Below are 18,852 nucleotides of genomic sequence, written 5' to 3'. Positions count from 1 at the left end.
CCCAGCTTTTACTTTCTGCTGGCTCTGTCACGTCCTCTGTGTGTGCACACAGGCTCTGCTGGCCAGGGCTGTATGGGTATTGTGAGCCAGCTTCCTGTCTGCTGCTCACACACACACAGACTAGCAGCAATCTAGGATCTATGGAGAGCTATCAAGCCCCTGATGGCTGCCTCACCTCCCAGAACTACCTAGGAAGTGCCCAGCTAGATCACTGGTCCATTGCTTCCTCCAAAGAGGACTATAAATTCAAGCTAGTGCAGCTACTGGCCTTTCCTGTTCATTTGCCACTGAGTTGGCCATTTTAACAGACAATCCTCCAAAGAGAGTCAGCCCCTCCTGGAAGCAGCTGCAAAGTTTGTGGTTTTCACAGCCTGCCCTACTCTGGTTGAGCGATCACACTGACAGCGCCGAGCAGGAGGGATGGGAGTGATGACAGACACAAATGCCACAAATTCATCCTGTTCCTACCCGAAGTTCAGTAGTTTTCAGAAACAAATGCTTCTTAGTTTGTTGTATGCCTTTGGTCAATTGTTAGAGAGCTGAAAGGGATGTTCTGACAGTCTTTTTCCAACTTTCTAGTTGCTTTTTGGGAACAGGTTTCATCAACCTCTTCACTCTGTCATGTTAGAATTCAATATCTCAACATGTTAGAATTCAATATCTCAACCACTCTGTATATTCTGCTGGAACAGGAATTATTAATGCTAGTAAAAGTATACCAGATGAGTGAAAATATCACTATGAAACTTGATTTTCAAAGAAAAATGTTTTTTTGGTTTTTTTTTGAAAAAAATCAGCCAAAAAAATCCAAACCCATAAAGATGACTAAAGGCCCAAGTTTAAATAATGATTTCATTAGATTAAATTTTAAAACATCACTCCTTGGAAGCAGCTTGTAGGGTCCTGAGACTTGACTTCTTCGCAGACGTTAGGGAAATGAAATGCGCCAATAGAAAGAAGGCCCCAAAGCACTTGGGTCAGCGTGTGAGACCCACAGCCACTTTCCTGTTCCTGCTGTTTCTTCATAGGTTCCCCCCTACTTTACCTTATGCTTCAGCCATGGTCATTCAGGCACACACATGCCATTCTTGGCATTGAAGTGTCCCAACCTGGCCATTTGTCTATTTGCATTTCTTTGTCACCTCAGATAGGCTGAGTCCTCTTGGGCAAGTCACTTGAGCTCTGGACACCCTCATGGCCCCAAGGAAGGAAAGTAAGAACTGCCCCATGCATCTAGGGGTCTAGACCCTTAAAGCTGGAGAAGGCTTAGAGGTTTTTGGGCAAAACTTCTCACTTTCAGATGGGCAAATTAAAGCACAGGGAAGTTAAGAAGCCTACCCATGATCACCTTCTAGGATGTGATAAAAATTAAGTATGTCCTGCTGATAAAATAGACAGAGGGGATCAGAAATTGTTACCAGAATGAATGAAGGATCAGACTCAGGGCCAGAACCTAGAAATGGTTTCATCAAGATCAAACTTCACATCACCCAGGCTCTGAGAACTCTGGGCACACAAGCTCTCGAGAGAGATTTTCCCACCTCTCCTCTCTCTCTTACCTTAGCAAAGAAAATCCAGGCTGCACACTGTCCTGGCGCCAGAAGGCTTTTTAGCTTCACTGTACTGAACATGAGAAAGAATCCTAAAAATCCACTGGAAGGAGAAAATATTATTTTATTAGTGAGGCTTGTCATCTTCTAGCCAATAGCTGATTCGTTGATGCTACATTTTACCAGTTAATTTGGAATTATTACAAAACTTCTAAGTCACCTGTGTTTTCTAGTGATCTCTGCCTAAAAATACCAAAATTTAAAAACCTGTTACCTCTGCTTTTCTAAGCAACTGTGATGGGAGCATTTCATTGGCAGTGGGAGGGGGGCATAGAAATCGGTGAGGCTTCTGGCTAAATCATGAAAGGGGAAAAAAAAGGGTGGAGGACAACATCAACTGTTCCTTCCCAGATTACTTCCGGACTTTTGGTGCTTGCCAAGGCAGAGCTTCAATTTTTTCAAGCAAAACAAACTGGCAGGAAAAGATTTCCAAAGGGAAACTCATCATATGAGAAAAGAGGGTCTTGACTGGCTCCTGGGCTCTAGATAAGACCTGAAGTGGAAGGCTGGCTGCAGTGACACACTCGGCTGAGACCAGGAGTCCGTTTTGGAAACGATGCCTGTGCATGTGTGTGTGAACTGGGGGAGCATCACGGGGCTGTTCAGAGGTCTGGACCAGCAAGGGCACTGCCACAGCCGTGGACAGGGATGTAGTCCCTGTGCTGGAACCACTTTCAAAAGTGCCACTGTGTGGTCAGGGCCAAAGCAAAGGGGGCTCCAAACTCTTCCTGGCACATGCAGGCAGGATAGCTGGAGAAGAGGGGAGGCAGAGAGACTGCAAGGGAGAGACAGAGAGGGAGAGGCTGACTTCTTGCAAATGTGTGCAGGTGGTGGCTTGAGTGTGACTTTGATTTGAAACTGAAAATTAAAAAGAGATATGATCGCAGTTGTACCCCAAGCCAGAGCGGTAGGTCATGTGGGTCGTCCTTCATTGGCACCTCCAGAGGCTCGGGTGTCACCCTTCCCTCTGATCTGTATTATAGGCATCGGTGTGCGGCTCCAATGCAGATCGTAAGCTCTAAGGTGGAAGGGCTCGATCTTGAGCTGCCTTTTGTATTTTCCCCCATGGAGATTAACACGGTGCCTCAGTCACGGTATGTATTAAATAAATGTTTGTCTGCCAGAATTGGAAGCAGGTTGAGTTAAATTGAACACGCCCAAGGCCAGATGTGATAGAAATGTGTACCTTCGCTTTGTTAGATTAGATGAGTTCACAGTCACATTCTTGGGGCTGGACAGAGACTGGCATTGGGGTTCCCCTGTGTATATCTCAGCCTGTCTGGCCCTGATGACCTGCAGAGTTCGTTCAGATCTGCATCTGCTGTCATGGGAGACTGAACGCTTATGGATTAAGACATCAAGTCACACCCAAAAGGCAAAGAGGCCCCTGTGGGTAAGCAACAGGCTTACCCAGACAGATCAGGTGACCTGGATTTCATTTGTAACTGTGATCACTGACCCTCATAACTATATCCAAATCCCTTTTCCCCCTTTTCTTGTCTCAGATTCAGTGTTCATAAAGTAGGAGCAAGCACAGCAGTCCTCATCTTATATTATGGAGACCAAGGGCTTTTTTTTCTTTTGAGACAGAGTCTTGTTCTGTTGCCTGGGCTAGAGTGCCATAGCATCAGCCTAGCTCACAGGAGCTTCAAACTCCTGGGCTCAAGCGATCCTCCTGCCTCAGCCTCCCAAGTAGCTGGGACTACAGCCATGTGCCACCACACTCAGCTGATTTTTTCTATTTTTAGTAGAGACGGGGTCTCGCTCTTACTCAGGCTGGTTTCAAACTCCTGACCTCGAGCAATCCTCCAGCCTCAGCCTCCCAGAGTGCTAGGATTAAAGGCATGAGCTACCATGCCAGGCCACAGAGACCAGAGACTTTTAAAAGAGAAAGGTTACCTAGCCCCAAAGTCTCACTTGATTAACAAGGAAACTTAGGTACAGGTACAATTAGAATCCAAGTCTCATGGCTCTTCCTTACCATGGAAATGTGTTATTTTTCTGTTTTTCTGTCTTTTTTTTTTTTTTTTTTTAGAGATAGGGTCTCACTCTGTCACCCATGCTGAGTGCAGGCAGTGGCACAATCATAGCTCACTGTAACCCTGAACTCCTGGTGTTCAAGTGATCCTCCTGCCTCAGCCTCCTGGGATTACAGGTGCATGCCACCACACCCAGGTGACCTTTTTTTGGGGTGGAGACAGGGTCTCGCCCAGCTTGGTCTCAAACTCCTGGTCTCAAGCAATCCTCCTGTCTTGACCTCACAAAGTACTGGGATTATGGGCACAAGCCATTGTGCCCAGTCTTGGAAATGTGTTCTTGGCCAGCTAGATAAAGAGTGAGATGTTCCAGGCGCCTGTGGCCAGAAGGGTGGGTCTGAGAAGTGAGGCAGCCAGTGCACCAGCTCCCTCTGTGACTCCCACCCCTGCACCCAAGGAAGTAACACCTTCTCAGGTGCCTATTCAATCTCCCAGACCTCCTTCTCCTCAGGTCTTTTCCTCCCCTCTCTACCTCCAGCCAGAGGAAGGGCATGATTCCATGTTACCTGTCACCGTGGTGCAGGGCCAGGAAAAGCTCAGCCCAGTCTGTGACCAACATGCGTATGGAAACATCCAGGACTCCTTCATATCACTTGACTTCTATGTGAGCTATTTGTCAATTACTCACAGATCCCTCCTCTTTCTCCTTCCACTCTCAGCTCTTCCACCCCTTGCTACAGAGGCAGAGACTCCCTGGTCATGGGGTCTTCAGGTTGTAGCTACCAGTGTCCCTCCAGGTCTCTGTGACCCCTCCTTTGCTTCCCAGGACCCCCAGTCTCATCTGTGGTCACGGAGGAGCCACTGAAATGACTAAAGAGCCTAAGCTCTGTTGCAAGGGGTGAAATGTGTTAATAACAGAGAGTTAGGTCAATTCAAATAGAGATTCCCAGATCTTTTAAAAAAAAACAAAAAACTATCACATTGTGTTTTAGGAGAGCTACAGATTAACAGGGGCAGAAACAGAGCCCAAAGGTCACCCCACAAAGCCGGCATGAATGGGCTGAGAGCTGTGCTGCTCTGCTCCAAATAACACGCAACCGCCACGCCCCACCCCCCCCACACACACCCTGCTCGCTGGTGCTGCCAAATAACCCGACTCAAAGGCTCTGAGACTCATGCTGTTTAGTTCCAGCTAACAGGCAAGGGAACAAAGCCCGATCAAATTGACAGGAACTGGGACAGCGAATTCTATGTTGCCCTGAAAATTTTCTGAGGGTGATAAATAAATCACTCTGAGGCTCAAATGCAGAAACAAACTCTATAATATTGATTCTTCTTTTTTTTTTTCTGCCCTAGCACACATGAAGAGCATGACATAGCCCAGCAGCAGCAGTGCCTAGCTGCACCGCAGCTCTGGAGCTCTGGGAAGAATCGCTGCTTCACAGGTGCCATTTTATTAATATGTGCATGGGAACACATGGCCTGACTTTCACATGGCCACTGCCCATGCAGATGCATTGACACTGTATTTACAGTCTGCCTGAGGGACAATCATAAAATGGCCACCATTTACTGGGCCAGGCACAATGCTTAGGACTTTATATATTTCACTTAATACACGCAACAGCCCTGTACTGGTATTATATTTCCATTTTACAGATGAGAACACTAAGGCTTGGGAGAACTTGCCCAAAGACCACATAATTATTGGCAAGCAGCAACCCTGGGTTCACCCAGGCCTGGCCTTTCCACCACATCGGAACACCACACCTGCTTTGGGAGTGTCCATAGGAGTCTTTCCACTTCCCACAGTAAAGTCAAGCAGATTGGCGATGGTGGCAGGAAAAGGGAAAGGGGGTGGGTGTAAACTTCCATATGTTTAGATGTATCCATGTACCTCACCTACAACCCCGAGTCCTTCCCAAGGCCAAATACTGATGGTCATCTTGTTGCCTAGACATCTCCTAGTCATTGGTTCCAAAACCCATTTCTCAGGGCTTTAGGGTTTGGTGGAAGCTGAGAAAGTGGGATTCTGGACCCAAAATCTTCCCTTGAGCAGAATCAGTTTCATCAGTTTTGTACACTGAAGCTCTATGTGAGGCTTCTTTATGGAGGGGGGGAAAGGTGGGTGAGTCCTAGCTCTTCAGCAAGTTTGAGAACCGCACCCCTCGCTGAGGCACCTCTGCAGGCCAGGGGTCCTCGCGGGGCCCAGGCCACCCCTAGTAGAGCCTGAGCATGCTCAGTGACAGCCTGTTGGTGGCCGAGCTGTGTCCTTGCCTGCACTCACCCCCACTCTCTCCTGCCACTCATCCGGGTCACCGGCAGTGACCCTGGACTTCACAGAGAGGAACACACAGCTGACAGCACAGGAAACATACAAATGAATGAGTTCAAACTTACCTGGCACAGCAGCTGCCATGGAATCTGTAGAAATACAGGAACGGGAAGTCCAGGACGCTGAAGAGATCACCTGAGGGGCACAGCAATGGTGAAACGATGGCCGACGTGGCCCCACACAGCCCTCTACCCCCAGCTACCCTGGGAAACTCAAGGCCATGGTCGTTAGCATGGCGGTCCTCTGTGCACTGAGTTGCCTAGCACTGAATTCACTCTGGCATTCCCAGGGATTCTGTTACCAGCATTGTCTTATAATGGTAATAACAGTATAATAATAATGATCATTTAGTGAGAGCGTGCCTTGTGCGGGACCTATGCTAAAAGTTTTATATATTCATCTCTTTCTGGCCTCGTAGCAACTCTGTGAGGTTCTATTATCCCCGTTTCTGCCAGAGCTCAGAGAAGTTAAGAGCCGTGTGTAAGATTGCGCAACTCTTAAACTACAGAGCCAGACTGTGAACTCCAGTCAATCCAAACCCTAGGATCTCTCCTCTTCACCAGGCAGCCAACCCTGCACAAGGGCACGTGCAGGAAAAAAGGAATCTTTTTAAAGAGTCTTTTTTTCTTTTCTGCCTATGTCTAAAAAAAGGTCATGAATCCATGGCCCTGACATTTTGTTCATTTTTGTGTTTAATTACTGCACAGACAGCACAAGGACAAGACCGACTGTGCATACTCGTTTTAGTTTGAGGTCCAAAGGGTACATTTATTTCTGGTGAAGTAAGCTCATTCTTTCAGTTCCACTTGGTGCAAGAGGAAATCATCACACATGTTGGCTGCTTCCATCTCTGGAATTTGAACTTGGTCACAAACAAGAAGTCAGGAGATTAAAAAAGCAGAAAGTGTTCCAAAAATGTCCAGAGAAAAGGAATTAAGCATTTCCACAGCAGATACCTTAATCCTTCCAAATCTGGAGTTTCTGAGCCCCTGGAAAGCCTGGTATTCCAGACCCTCGGGCCTTGGCCTGTCTCTCAGTCCTGGGGAACTGGCAGGAGAGAGCTGATTTTCCCAAGTATTCGCAGTAGGTTAAGTATGCAGTGGGACACCCAGGCAGTACTTGCTTCCCACTATACCTAGTAATCAAGCCTTCTGGGAAAAAAGGCACAATGGGTTTCTACACTTCCTCAGAGACCTGAATGATCTCAAATGATTCAACCATCTACAGGGAAGGAAATATTCTGAATTCTATTTCTCTGGAGGGTTTTTTTTTTTTATCATGATTGTTATTTTTATTTATTTGTTTCATTTGTGCATATGCATGTGTGTGTTCAACTACAAGGAGAGGGTTTCTTGGCATCTGGTTTTCATGTAGCCCAAAAACAGATTAAGAGTTCTTGTTCTCTCTCTACTGTCTGATCAGGACCCATGCTGGTGGAGGGAATTTGTAAATGACTTCAGGCTCAGTCTTCTAGCGCATGAAGAGCACAGACATATTCGGCAGTCCCTTTCCCTACACCAGCGACAGCCGTGGTAACCCTGGGGACACCAGTCCTAGAGAGTGGCCAGAGCCTCCCATTCAGGCAGGGGGAGGGGAGAACTTGTCCATGCGCACGGAGAACTTGTTCTGTCGGTCTGGCAGCTATTGGTTCCTGGCCCCTAACCAATTTCCCCCTCAGAGTGAGAGAAAGTGCAGAGCAGGCAGTGGGACAATGAAGACTGGCAGAGGGGGAGCAAGGAAACTGGGGATGCTGAGACCTCCACTCAGCACCCAGCCCTTCATCCCAAACACTCTGGGGGGTGAAATGGACTTGGGGTGCACTGGCGACTTTTATAGCCCAGCCAAGCTTTGGAGGGGGTCTAAAGAACAGAGCGGTGGTCAGAGGAAGACTGGGAGGAAGGGAAATAGAGAAAAAAAGTGGGTCCTAGGTAATTTACCAGTTAAATAATAACCCCCACTCAAATCGTGAAAACCGATTCCATAAATTACTGAGAGAGACATAAGAAAATAAGAGACTAGCTTCCCTGACCTTTGGCCATTTCTACAGCCTCCACGTTTCTCACGTAGCACACAGTTGACCTCACACCCATCCCTCCTCCTAGAACCATCAAATCCTAAGAGCTGGGACCCAACTCACCCCTGTACCCACAAGGTGTCAGCACCACCCCATACGTACGACGAGCACTGCTGAGCTGAGAGGATCTGAAAGAACCCCTCATTCCCTCCCTGGAGAGAATGTTCCAGTTTCCAGTTGGCTAAGTTGTTCTCAATTTAAGTTGACCCCAGATGTTTCCCTTTGATGCCATCAATCTGCCTTCTCTTTTGCTAACGTGGCACTCTCAAACAGAGAGGGTGCACAGTAACCCCTACATGGCAAATGTTGGTGACTGTGCTAGAAATACCCTCTGGGAAGGCTGCAGTGTGTGGTGGGCTGGCTCCAACCACATGAGGACTTGATCCAGGAGCCTAAAAAACGTGTAAAGACGCTCATAAGACGACACTCCTGCACCATCTAGTGCAGAACTGCACAACTTAAGTGCAGATTAAGCGGCTAAAGCTTTGTAAACATGTTTTGTGGCAGCAACATGGAGGCTTATGAAATAAAGTCTGGGTTGAGCCCTCACTGTCGTGTTCCACAGTTAAAATTCTGCTGACTCTGAGTGAGGGAATGAATCCCATTTCTCTGAAGATAACAGGGCATGAAATTGCCACAGTGCAAACTGTGGCACAATACTGCCACCTTCAAGACTAATTGATATCTGAACATGAAGAGAATTTCATCTCACATTCTTGCCCTCAGAACTGGCAGGAAAATGGGAGGTCAGTTCCAAGGAGTAATTAGTGCTGTTTGCTGTATCTCACACATGAGCAACAGGCACACCAGGTAACAGGGTTATTTCTGGGTCAGATTCCTGTGGGTCTCCCTGCTCCTCTGGTTCCCTGAAATTCTCTCTCTCTCTCTTGACCACCACAGCTGAGGGGCCCCATCCAAATGGGAACTGCAAACTCTTAAGCATGGGGAACATCTCTTCTCTACTACTGCTTCAAATAGTGTGAGGGGAAAGGTGATAGTCAAGGAAGGCCCCAAGATTCTTGGAATAGTGAGGCTGAAAGGCTAGAGGGAAGGTGGGTTCAACCTGCCAAGAAGGAAACCCTGTGCTGGGGTCTGGCCTGGGGCATGAAGAACTGTCTCCCTAGCACCACACCCCAGCATATCCCAAAGGTGCATCTACAAGAAAAGCTCATCTTTTTGGTTGCGAGTGAGTGAGGAGGGAAGCTCAGTGGAAAGCATCACACACCCACCAGAGCAGTTAAAACAAGACTGACAACACTAAATGTTGGTGAGAGTATGGAGCAACTAGAACTCTCCCACTGTGGGGTGGGAGCGTAAACTAGTATAAACACTTTGGGAAACTGGCGCTTTCTTGGAAGGTTAAATACACATCTATGCTAGGACCCAGCAATCTTACTCCTAGGTATCTGTCCAAGAAACATGAACACATAAGCCACAAAGAGCTGTGCATAAGAATGTTCATAGCAGCTTTTTGACTATTCATAATAGCCACAAACTAGGAACAGCCCAGGTGAGCATCAACAGGTAAATGGATAAACAAAATGTGGTATGTTTACACAATGGAACCGTACTCAACAGCAAAAAGGAACAAAGTCATGACATACACAACAACATGAATGAATCTCTAAACGCCGCACTACATATAAGAGCCAGATGCAAAGACCACTGATGCTTCCATTCATATACAAGGCTCAAGAAGAGATACAACTGACCTACAGTAATAGAAATCATATCAGTGGAGGGATTTTGGTGGGTGAATGAATAAGGAGGGACAGGGGGAGACTTTTCTACAATGATAGAAATGTTCCATATCTTGATAGGGGTGTGAGCCACACAGGTATGTACTGACATTTGCCAAAATCGATCAAACTATGCATTTAACATATATCTATTTCATACATGTAAATTATATCTCAATTTAAAAATATTTTTAAAGTACTACTAAATAATTAAGATACAAGTAACAAAAGAAGGGGTAAGAAGAAACCAAAAAGAATCAAGCCCTCCTTTAAAATGTTGGAAACTATTAACAGATCCTTCAAAAATACTGCATCTGGCTGGGCACGGTGGCTCATGCCTGTAATCCTAGCACTCTGGGAGGCTGAGGTGGGAGGATTGCTCAAGGTTAGGAGTTTGGAACTGAGTAAGAGCGAGACCGGGTCTCTACTAAAAATAGAAAGAAATTAGCTGGACAACTAAAAGTATATAGAAAAAATTAGCCGGGTGTGGTGGCACATGCCTGTAGTCCCATCTATTCAGGAGGCTGAGGCAGGAGGATCACTTGAGCCCAGGAGTGTGAGGTTGCTGTGAGCTAGACTGACGCCATGGCACTCTAGCCTGGGCAACAGAGCGAGACTCTGTCTCAAAAAAAAAAAAAAAAAAAAACCCAGACTGCATCTGTGGAGCCTGTGTCTTAACCGCGGCAGGTGGGGAGTCAGGAAGACAGCTCTCCCAGCCCGCACTCAGGCCCCGCCGCACACATTCTAGATGGATAGTGTAATCGGCAGCTGGGAAAGATTGAGTTTTGTTCTAGATTTAAAATGGTCTAGACTACCCAGGGCTCCAATGAGAAAGCTACCCAGTTGGCAGGAATTAGAGCCGCCCAGTAAGAGAGGTCCTTCTCCCTCACAGAAGGGAGGCCACAGCCACCTCTGTGGCTGACGGGAGAGGCACAGCCAGGGTCAAAGCCCAGCAAAACCCTTCTCACAAGCCTGACTTTCTCTACCTGACCTCTTCAACGCCACCACCTCAGCTAGCACAAAACTGTAACAGACCAAAGCCGCAGACAGGAGTCCTTCAAGATCAAGGTTCCAAGGCCCTCTCTGATGAATCCCGCTGCAGACCGATCTCTGATCACTTACCACGCGCTGGGACTAAAGTCTGCAGAAGGAAGGGGAGGCGAGTATCTGATGTCCATTCTTTCTTTTTTTCTTTTTTAATGTAAAAGTTAAATTTTCCTTTAACTAGAAGGAAAATTAATCCTGGCAAGTATCCTCTTCTGGCATAATTAAGTTCCAAAGCAGGTTCTCAAATCAGAGAGATTTCTTTTTTTCCCCTACACATAACGTTTTCTTATTGAAATATAATTTGCATACTATGAAATTCACCCTTTTAAAATGCACACTTCAATGGTTTTTAGTATATTCACAGATTGTGCAACAATCACCACTATCTAATTCCAGAACATTTTCATCACCTCATAAAGAAACTGAAGCCTTTTTAAAATTGCTCTTTTGCCCAGGCCATTCTACAATCTCAGGCTGTGACTACTTTTTGTGCCCAGAGAGTAACTAAGTGCCCAAGGTTATTCATTCTTGAATTGATCTAAAAGTTTAGCAATAACTCAAGGTAAAATGTTGTACTGTTGGCCAAATGGACAAACTATTACCAGTAGATATTATGCTTGGAAACTGGTGGCTAAAATGCCCCACAGACCAAGAGAAGCTCCAGAAAGAAATTTAGGAACATCATGCAAAAGTATTCTCTTGCTTGGGACACTTTATAATAAAGTGTAGGATCACTGAACAAGTAGCATTTAAAAAGGAAAATGTGGAAAGAGAGTCAGGAGACCTAAACTCCAGTCTCCCTCTGCTGCTCACCTACTGAGCAGGATCTTGGTCACATCACTGAACTCCTTGGGGCTTCAATTTCCTCATTTGTAAAATCTGATGGCAGCTGGGATAACTAGATGCCTTCCAGCTCTGATCGTCATGAATATCACAAATGAACAAGCACAGCCTCTTAGCCAAAGGGCCAAGTGATTTCTTTAGGTGAAAATTATTCACTCAAGTCCACCAGAAATAAATCAGGGGAGTGAATGAATACATAAACCAAAGAGAGCCTGTGAACATAACTTTGCAAAGGCCTTTGACAAAAGCATATTTCAAAGCGGGAGGACACTCTGGAGGCTCTTAAATATCTGTTGGGCAGAAGCCACCCGGCTGCACGGAAGAACGGTAAGAGTAGGACTTAAAGGCAGACTTGCAGCAGAAGGGGTGAGCAGACACTGTGGAGGTTAACAGTATGGGTTTGTAGGATTTATTATTTTACAAAGGGGTTGACTTTTACAAATGATGGCAGAAAGGGCATTCGACCCTCAGAGCTTTGAGATGTCACCGGGCTGCAGGAGTGGGCAGACAATAGATGTGCTTCAGTGTGAGTGAGTGGAAAGTAATGCATTTAGAGTAGTTCAAATGTTCCTTATGAGACATGGGTTCGGATATGTTTTATACAATCTAGAAACATCACTCCTGAGTCACTATCAACAATTCCCTGAAGATACTCGCTCAGGGAGTCTGAAGTAGCTAAAAACACCAACAGAAAGCTTGAGCACAGGATGAGAGCTAGAAGGAGCTTTAGAAAGGACCCAGTTCACTTTTTTCATTTTATAGATGAGAAAACTGAGAACCTTAAGCTATGCCTTAAGCATAGCAAGTAGTCAGTAAACATTAGTTTTTTAAAAAGCAGTCTTCTGGCCGCTCGGTGAGGGAGCCCAGAGAAGTTCCAGTCCTTCTGAGTCAATGTTCTTTCTACCACACTCCACTAAGCCACAAAGAGCACGACCAACAAAATGTGCATTTTTAGCCATGCCACACACAAATATTATTGTTTTATCTTTGGCATCAACTTCCAAGTCTTTCAAAGTGAAAAACCACAGTGGAATAGAGTGTTGTGGGTAATGCCTGAATCTGAAAAGCAACTACAGAGTGACCGAGGTGGCAACAGGGTAAAGATTAAGTTTTAGAAACTGACTTCTTTAATCTGGAATTATGAAAACTGGATGGTGACATGTGATAAAAATTTATAAAATGATATCAGGTGGAAATAGGGTGGATTTGAACTTTTTCATCAAATCCTTCAGCCGTGGAACTGAGGAGCAATTCTGGATGCTTGGAGAAGGAATTTTAGAAGACTTGCCTCTGTATCTGAGATCACACCAGATAAAAACATAAACAACATTCAAGAAGAGATAAGAATAGATTCCTCAGCAATAAATCCATAAAGGGTTAATAAAAGCAGTTTTAAATATGTGGGCTGTTCAACTGTGTTCTCTTAGGAAATATCTCTCAGAGATAAGCTCACTGGGTGGAATGAGCAACATAAAAATAACAAAGTTAACACTGGAGCAGCCTTTACCTGTGGGATGAGATGCAAACGCCAGGAGCACCACACTGAAAAAGATACAGCGAAATAGTCATGAAAGCTTCCCTGGCACCCCCAAAAACCATAAATTCCCACCCATTTTACTTGGAAATAGTTAGATTTGCCTAAATGCAAACTATCTGACTGGTCTCATTCTGCCTAAATCCACTTCCTAAGAGAGAGTGAGAATCTCTCAAATTGTCTCAAGTTTTGGCAAGAGGATTGCCTCTTGGGACAGACATGGGACAGTGAGAATCCATGTCCCACCTGAGGGTCCACCATGTCACTTCTCTTGGCCCTCGTTGACCCTATTATCATACTCATCTAATCTACCGAGAGTATTTGTAAGCAAAAAAAGCAAATTCCAAAGTACAAATAGGTTGCAATCTAAAAGCCGGGTATTGAGTGTGAGCTAAGTATATCTTTTGCCACAAAATTAACTGTGTAGAAGATAGTTAAATTTCCAAGAAGCTACCCCACAAATTGATCCATGCCATCCACCGTGTGGCTGAAAATGACCTGGACTGATTTCCCCTGATGCCGCACAGGGGAAAGGATGAAAGGAAGAATGAAGAGGAGTGTTCCTTTGATGTGAGCCACATTCGTCCTTGGCACCCTCTCCACTTCCTCTCTGGTAAACTCTCCCCTCACCCAGGACCCGTCTGCAGGGCCTTCATCCTGCTGGAAGCCTACTGTGCTGGGCCCAACCCCCTACCCTCTGCACCCTCTTCTACCAAAACTCTGCGCCATCCAGGCAGCTGATCTAGCCAGAGGTGAGGAACAAAGTGAATTATCTAAGTACAGGAGGGAATTTTCTTTTTAAAGTGCCAGTGGCCTACTCTGGTTCTACACCCCAGCTGCACATCAGAATAGCCCAGCGTGCTGAGAGCAAGGTGCAGGCATCAGTTGTTTTACTCTGTTATGGCCCCAGTGCCTCTAAAGGGCTCCACACTGGGAAACACCCAAGGGATCTCTAGCTGGTGGTGAGCCACAGGCAGCCACAGGGGCCCTGCCCTGCCTCTAGGGTCACCTCCCTGCACCATGTCTGTGTTTCTCAGCCTCTTCCTTTGCTCCTCCCCCAAAGCCAGGTTCTCTGCTGGCCCCAGAGCAGCAGCAGTGTGGGCAGAGGCTGGAGGACAGGAGATCTGGGGGGAAAGGCAATGGAGAAGAGCCACACGTCCAGCTACTCAAAGGCTGTGGGTGTGTGACCGGGCTCACGTGCAGCTCTAAACATACACAGGCTGCAAGTGAGATTGGAGCCTGTGTGATTAGTTCCTCGCACGGGCTCTGTGAGTCTTTGCTCGCCATTTCGTCTTTCTTGGGAAAATACCTAACCTGTACAGACTCCATTGTTTTATCTCTCTAGATCCCCTTTTGGTTATAACCTCAGGAAAAGAAGTTATTGCTCCTCTGGCAGGATATAAGGGACCTCTTTCCATCTCCAAATATCTCCCAGGGCCTGCCATGGTACCCCAAGTCCCATCATCAGAATCACCCCAAAGGGTGACCTAAAATAAAGTTAATAGGATAGTAGAAATAAGAAGAAATAATTAAACTCCCTGTTTGAATTTTGCAAATACAGCGTTAAACCGCTCCTAATTCCTACACTGTGACCTCCTTGGGGACAAGAATCATATTCTATTCATCTCTGGATCCCCAACACCTCGCAGTGCCTGCATACAGCAGGTGCTCCATATGTCTTCTGCATGCAGTTGATCACATCTAGGTGCATTTGTGGTGGGAACAGGTGTGAAAAGAAATATAACTTGAAGCCACCTATAGTTCTAAGATTATAAATTACATGTAAACTCTAATGGGAAGATTATACTCATATAAAAGGCATAACATGCCAGAAAAACAGCAGACTTTTTTTAATCCATTCACTCAAGAAATAGTTGTTGAGTGCCTAATATATGTCAGGTACTTTTCTATTATCTGTTTTTTCTAATACAGCAGTGAATAAAATAGAATAAAACAGAAAACATTCCTATGCTCATAGGAAATAAAATGGGAAAATACAATCTCCACATGCTCCAGGTTGTTTTGAAGGTACATTTATTAAGGTAGGATCAAGTCTGAGGCCTGATATGCATTTCCAGTACATTGTTTCTGTTTGACTAAGACATATCCTAAAGAGAATACCTGTCTATTTCCCTTTGACACAGACACACGAAATCACATCTGCAAAATAAGGAAGTGGAGTATGAACAGGTAACACTATGGTCATTTTCTATTTAATAGACCAGGAGAGACTAGAGTATGCCTCATGTTAAAAAGAAATGGTGCTACAGTGCATCCATAATATTTACTCCATATACATTACCTAAATCCCCCAAGTACAGATCAAAGCTATACCCATTTTTAGAAGTTCCACTTAATTTCAGCCCTGTATCCAACCTTCTCCTTTATTTTTTCCTTCCCCCTTCCCCCAACCCTGTGCCTTATATCTGTATTTATATTAGAAACACCAAAAGTCAGGGGCAGGGAGCAAATATATCCTCAAGAAAATAGGAGCATATGCCAAAGGTAGAAAACCACCCAACTCCTTGCCTCTCTCAAAAAACTAAGAGCTCAAACCAATCCTTCGCCCTGGCAGGCAGGGCTGTGAGCTAGATACACAAGGACAACCCATAAACCTGAGCGGACTACAAGTTTCTGGATGCCAACTGCTCACATCCAGTGCCAGGGGGAAATCGAATAGTGACCTTCATTCTGATCCATACACTGCATCATGTGTACTGGAAAAAAAAAGACCTGGAAGCAGAGTCATGGCTGTAGCAGGTGTGCCAAAGCCTCAGCCAGGAAGCTGAGAGCATCAGGCCCACGGGCAATGAATATCCTCACACCGGTAAAGGACCAGATGTGGGGAGAGGACAGAGCTGGCTTGGGTCACAGAGGCTCATTTTCCCATGTTCCTTATTCCTTTGCTGCTGATGTGGCTATACCTTCTGCACAGAACTGCCTAAAGTGGCCCAATGTCACAGAAACATCTGAAACCCCAAGAGCCTCCTGTGTTTTCAGAAAAGTCTCTTGAGAGACAGCTGGTGGGTCAGAGCAGGGTGGAACTAATGATTGTTTTCAACTGAGTACAAAAGAGGCCCATAGCCATGCTTGGGGTGAATCTTGCTTTCAAAAAGGCAGTTAAATAAATACTAAGATATTTATGAGCTCTATCTGCAAATGAAGAACACACTTCACATTGAACATTTCAAGCCAAGTAACTTCCTCCAGAAATCAGCACAGCCAAAGGCTGAGACACGCCTCCATTCTTGGTCCTCTTCACTGGACGTCACCGTAGTAGGCAATCGTGGGCTTCGAGCACCAAACCTCACTTTGTCTCTCAATCAGGTGCCTGTTGTGCATGGTCGGGGACAACTAAAACCCAAGAACAAGCCCCAGCTGCTCTATTTAGCAGTTCCATTCTCCACTTGGCATTCGGCAAAGGTATAACAGAAGTCCATATATACCATATTTAAAAGTTATAAATCAGGCCTCACACTCAATCCTATCTAAACAAATACCCCTTTAAAATAACCTGAGGTCTAGATTAAAACTGAAAACTCTTAGACTCCTTGGTGCTTCATGTCAGCATGTGGCCTTCGGCTCCCAGCTGCCAATGTATTAATACTCCCTTCTCTTTCCACCCCAGGCTCCAACCTGCAGCCCAAGGGCCTCACAAGTGAGTGGACAACTGAGTTTGTAAGGTTCCCCTCATTCTACACCCCCCCCCCCACTAACAGCCTTCTTGGGATACCCTTGGGCCTGGAAATGAGTTGGGACAACAAACCCAAGTAGGCTCTGGAACTGAGCTAGAGCCCCTTGGGGAGGAGATTCTAAGGCACAGTCTGAAGGGTGGGTGTAGGCTCTGACCTTACAGATGCCATACCCCAGGGGGAGGGCTGTGGCCCTCTGAAGTTCAAGGCTTGACAGAGGCCCCTCTTACTTGGACTAAGAGCAGGACAACTATTTGGTTTACTCAGTTCTGGTCATCTCACAAATTTAACTTGCCTTCCTGGCAGGCACATTGGCTCAGAACTCTTTAATCAAATATTACTGGAAAATAAAAATCTATTAGGTCTAGAGGAATATCTCTTGTTCTTTAAAAATATAAATTATATTTTACCTGAATATATAGTTTAAGTACTGCTGGTCAATGTCACTAAGGAATGAGAGAGAGAGAGAAATGATAAAGCATATTAAAAAATAGAAGCATTGTAAATACATAAAATAGTCATTATCCTCTATTAATAAATTCTATCTCCCTATTTAAGTTACTACTTTTGTAAATTGTCAATAAATAGGATGAAGAGTCCTTTATATTCAAAACCAGTTCCTAGCTCATTTTTAAAAAACCATTTCCTAGTTTAATACTATCACACACTTTTTCACTCTGGTCCAATTGTTTATACATGTACATATGCCACTTTCAAAGGTGTGTCAACTATCTCAGCCACTAACTAGACTGGCTTTTAGAGTTACCATATTTAACAAATAAAAATATAGGGTACTCAAATAAATTTGCATTTCAGATAAAGAGTAACATTTTAGCATCAGTACTATATGTTCCAAGTATTACATGGGCATACTTTAACAACATTGTTCGCTGCTTATCTGAAAAATGTAACTGGGCAGCCTGTATTTCAAGTGGCAAATCCGCTGGCTTCTTGCTGCAAAACCACTTGATTAGAAGAACAGAAGGAGTTCCAGGGAGTGAGAACCCCACAATCTCAGGGTGGTGACCTTCTCTCAGGAGTCATTCCCCTCAGACCTTTTCTCTTTAGGCCTTCAGCAGCCCCCCAAATCCAGAGGCCGGCTAGCCAGTCTAGGGACGCTGCATTCTCGCCTTCTTTCATTTCCATTCACCAAGGCTGTTCTATTGACTGCCTGCAACAAAGGCCTCATTTTGCCCAAGAGCAGAGCTAGTAACTGGAGAAGACTTCTGTGTCCAAACTGAGTCAAGTCAGGAAGGGGCCGGCCGGGGAAATAAGGAAAAAGCCTTGTCCCTCTGAGCTTGGCGTAGACAATGGGGGCCCAAAGCGGCTGGCCACATACATCTCCTTAAAATGCCATCTAAGTGGCTGCCCCCGAAGGAAGGAGAGTGAGACTCCACGCCTCTGCACACATTGCTAGAGGCTGACACGCGTCAGCTGTTGGTGGACCCAGCCTGGGGTGGCCCAAGCAGCAAGAGGAAAGACGTCTTCCAGGGCTGAGTCCACCGCCCTCTCCTCAACCCGGACCCGTGGAGTCTCTGGCTGAATGGAAGAATCTCACACCACCATGGGTCTCACCCCTTTCCTCTACCCAAAGGACAACTCACCAAACATTAAGAGTTTACCTTAATGCGCTGGGTTTCTGGGACTTCTGTAGTATTTTATAAGCCCCTGAAAATGAATCAACATGTGTCACTGGAACACGGCATTCTGCTTAAGGAGCTGCCTGCACTTCCAGGGAAGCACAAAATCTGCCTGGAGAAGGGCCCCAAAGGCGCCACAGCTGGGCCCCTGTTCCCCGCGAGGGTCCCACACACGGACAGGAGGAGACCAACAAGATTCGGAGGGTTTCGAGGATGCGAATTTGACAATCCTCTGTGACAATGTAGTTCAGTCCTTCCAGTGGCCCACAGAGAATGCCAGGCAAGGAAAATGTCGTGATCAATGGAAGGACCCAATTCACAGGAAGGTTTTACTTCCTTTACGTGATTCATGCAAGAAAGAG

General features: G+C 45.7%; 1 protein-coding gene across 4 annotated transcripts in view; it reads right to left on the bottom strand.

Moving 5' to 3' along the window:
* The window catches only part of SLC35D4 (solute carrier family 35 member D4), a 111,069-nt gene that overhangs the window by 41,608 nt on the left and 50,609 nt on the right, over positions 1 to 18,852 (bottom strand). For all 4 annotated transcript variants that reach the window (XM_012746103.2, XM_012746100.2, XM_075993592.1 and 1 more), the window contains 5 exons: positions 18,473 to 18,518; positions 17,261 to 17,296; positions 13,132 to 13,166; positions 5,987 to 6,056; positions 1,560 to 1,653 (listed from right to left, as the gene is read on the bottom strand). In XM_012746103.2, coding sequence (XP_012601557.1) covers positions 1,560 to 1,653; positions 5,987 to 6,056; positions 13,132 to 13,166; positions 17,261 to 17,296; positions 18,473 to 18,518 — 281 coding nt within the window. The remainder of the gene's footprint in view (positions 1 to 1,559; positions 1,654 to 5,986; positions 6,057 to 13,131; positions 13,167 to 17,260; positions 17,297 to 18,472; positions 18,519 to 18,852) is intronic.

Source organism: Microcebus murinus, chromosome 17, assembly GCF_040939455.1.
Source record: "Microcebus murinus isolate Inina chromosome 17, M.murinus_Inina_mat1.0, whole genome shotgun sequence".
Lineage (NCBI taxonomy): Eukaryota > Metazoa > Chordata > Mammalia > Primates > Cheirogaleidae > Microcebus > Microcebus murinus.
The sequence above is the reverse complement of the archived record's forward strand: the minus strand, read 5'-3'. Positions and strand labels throughout refer to the sequence as shown.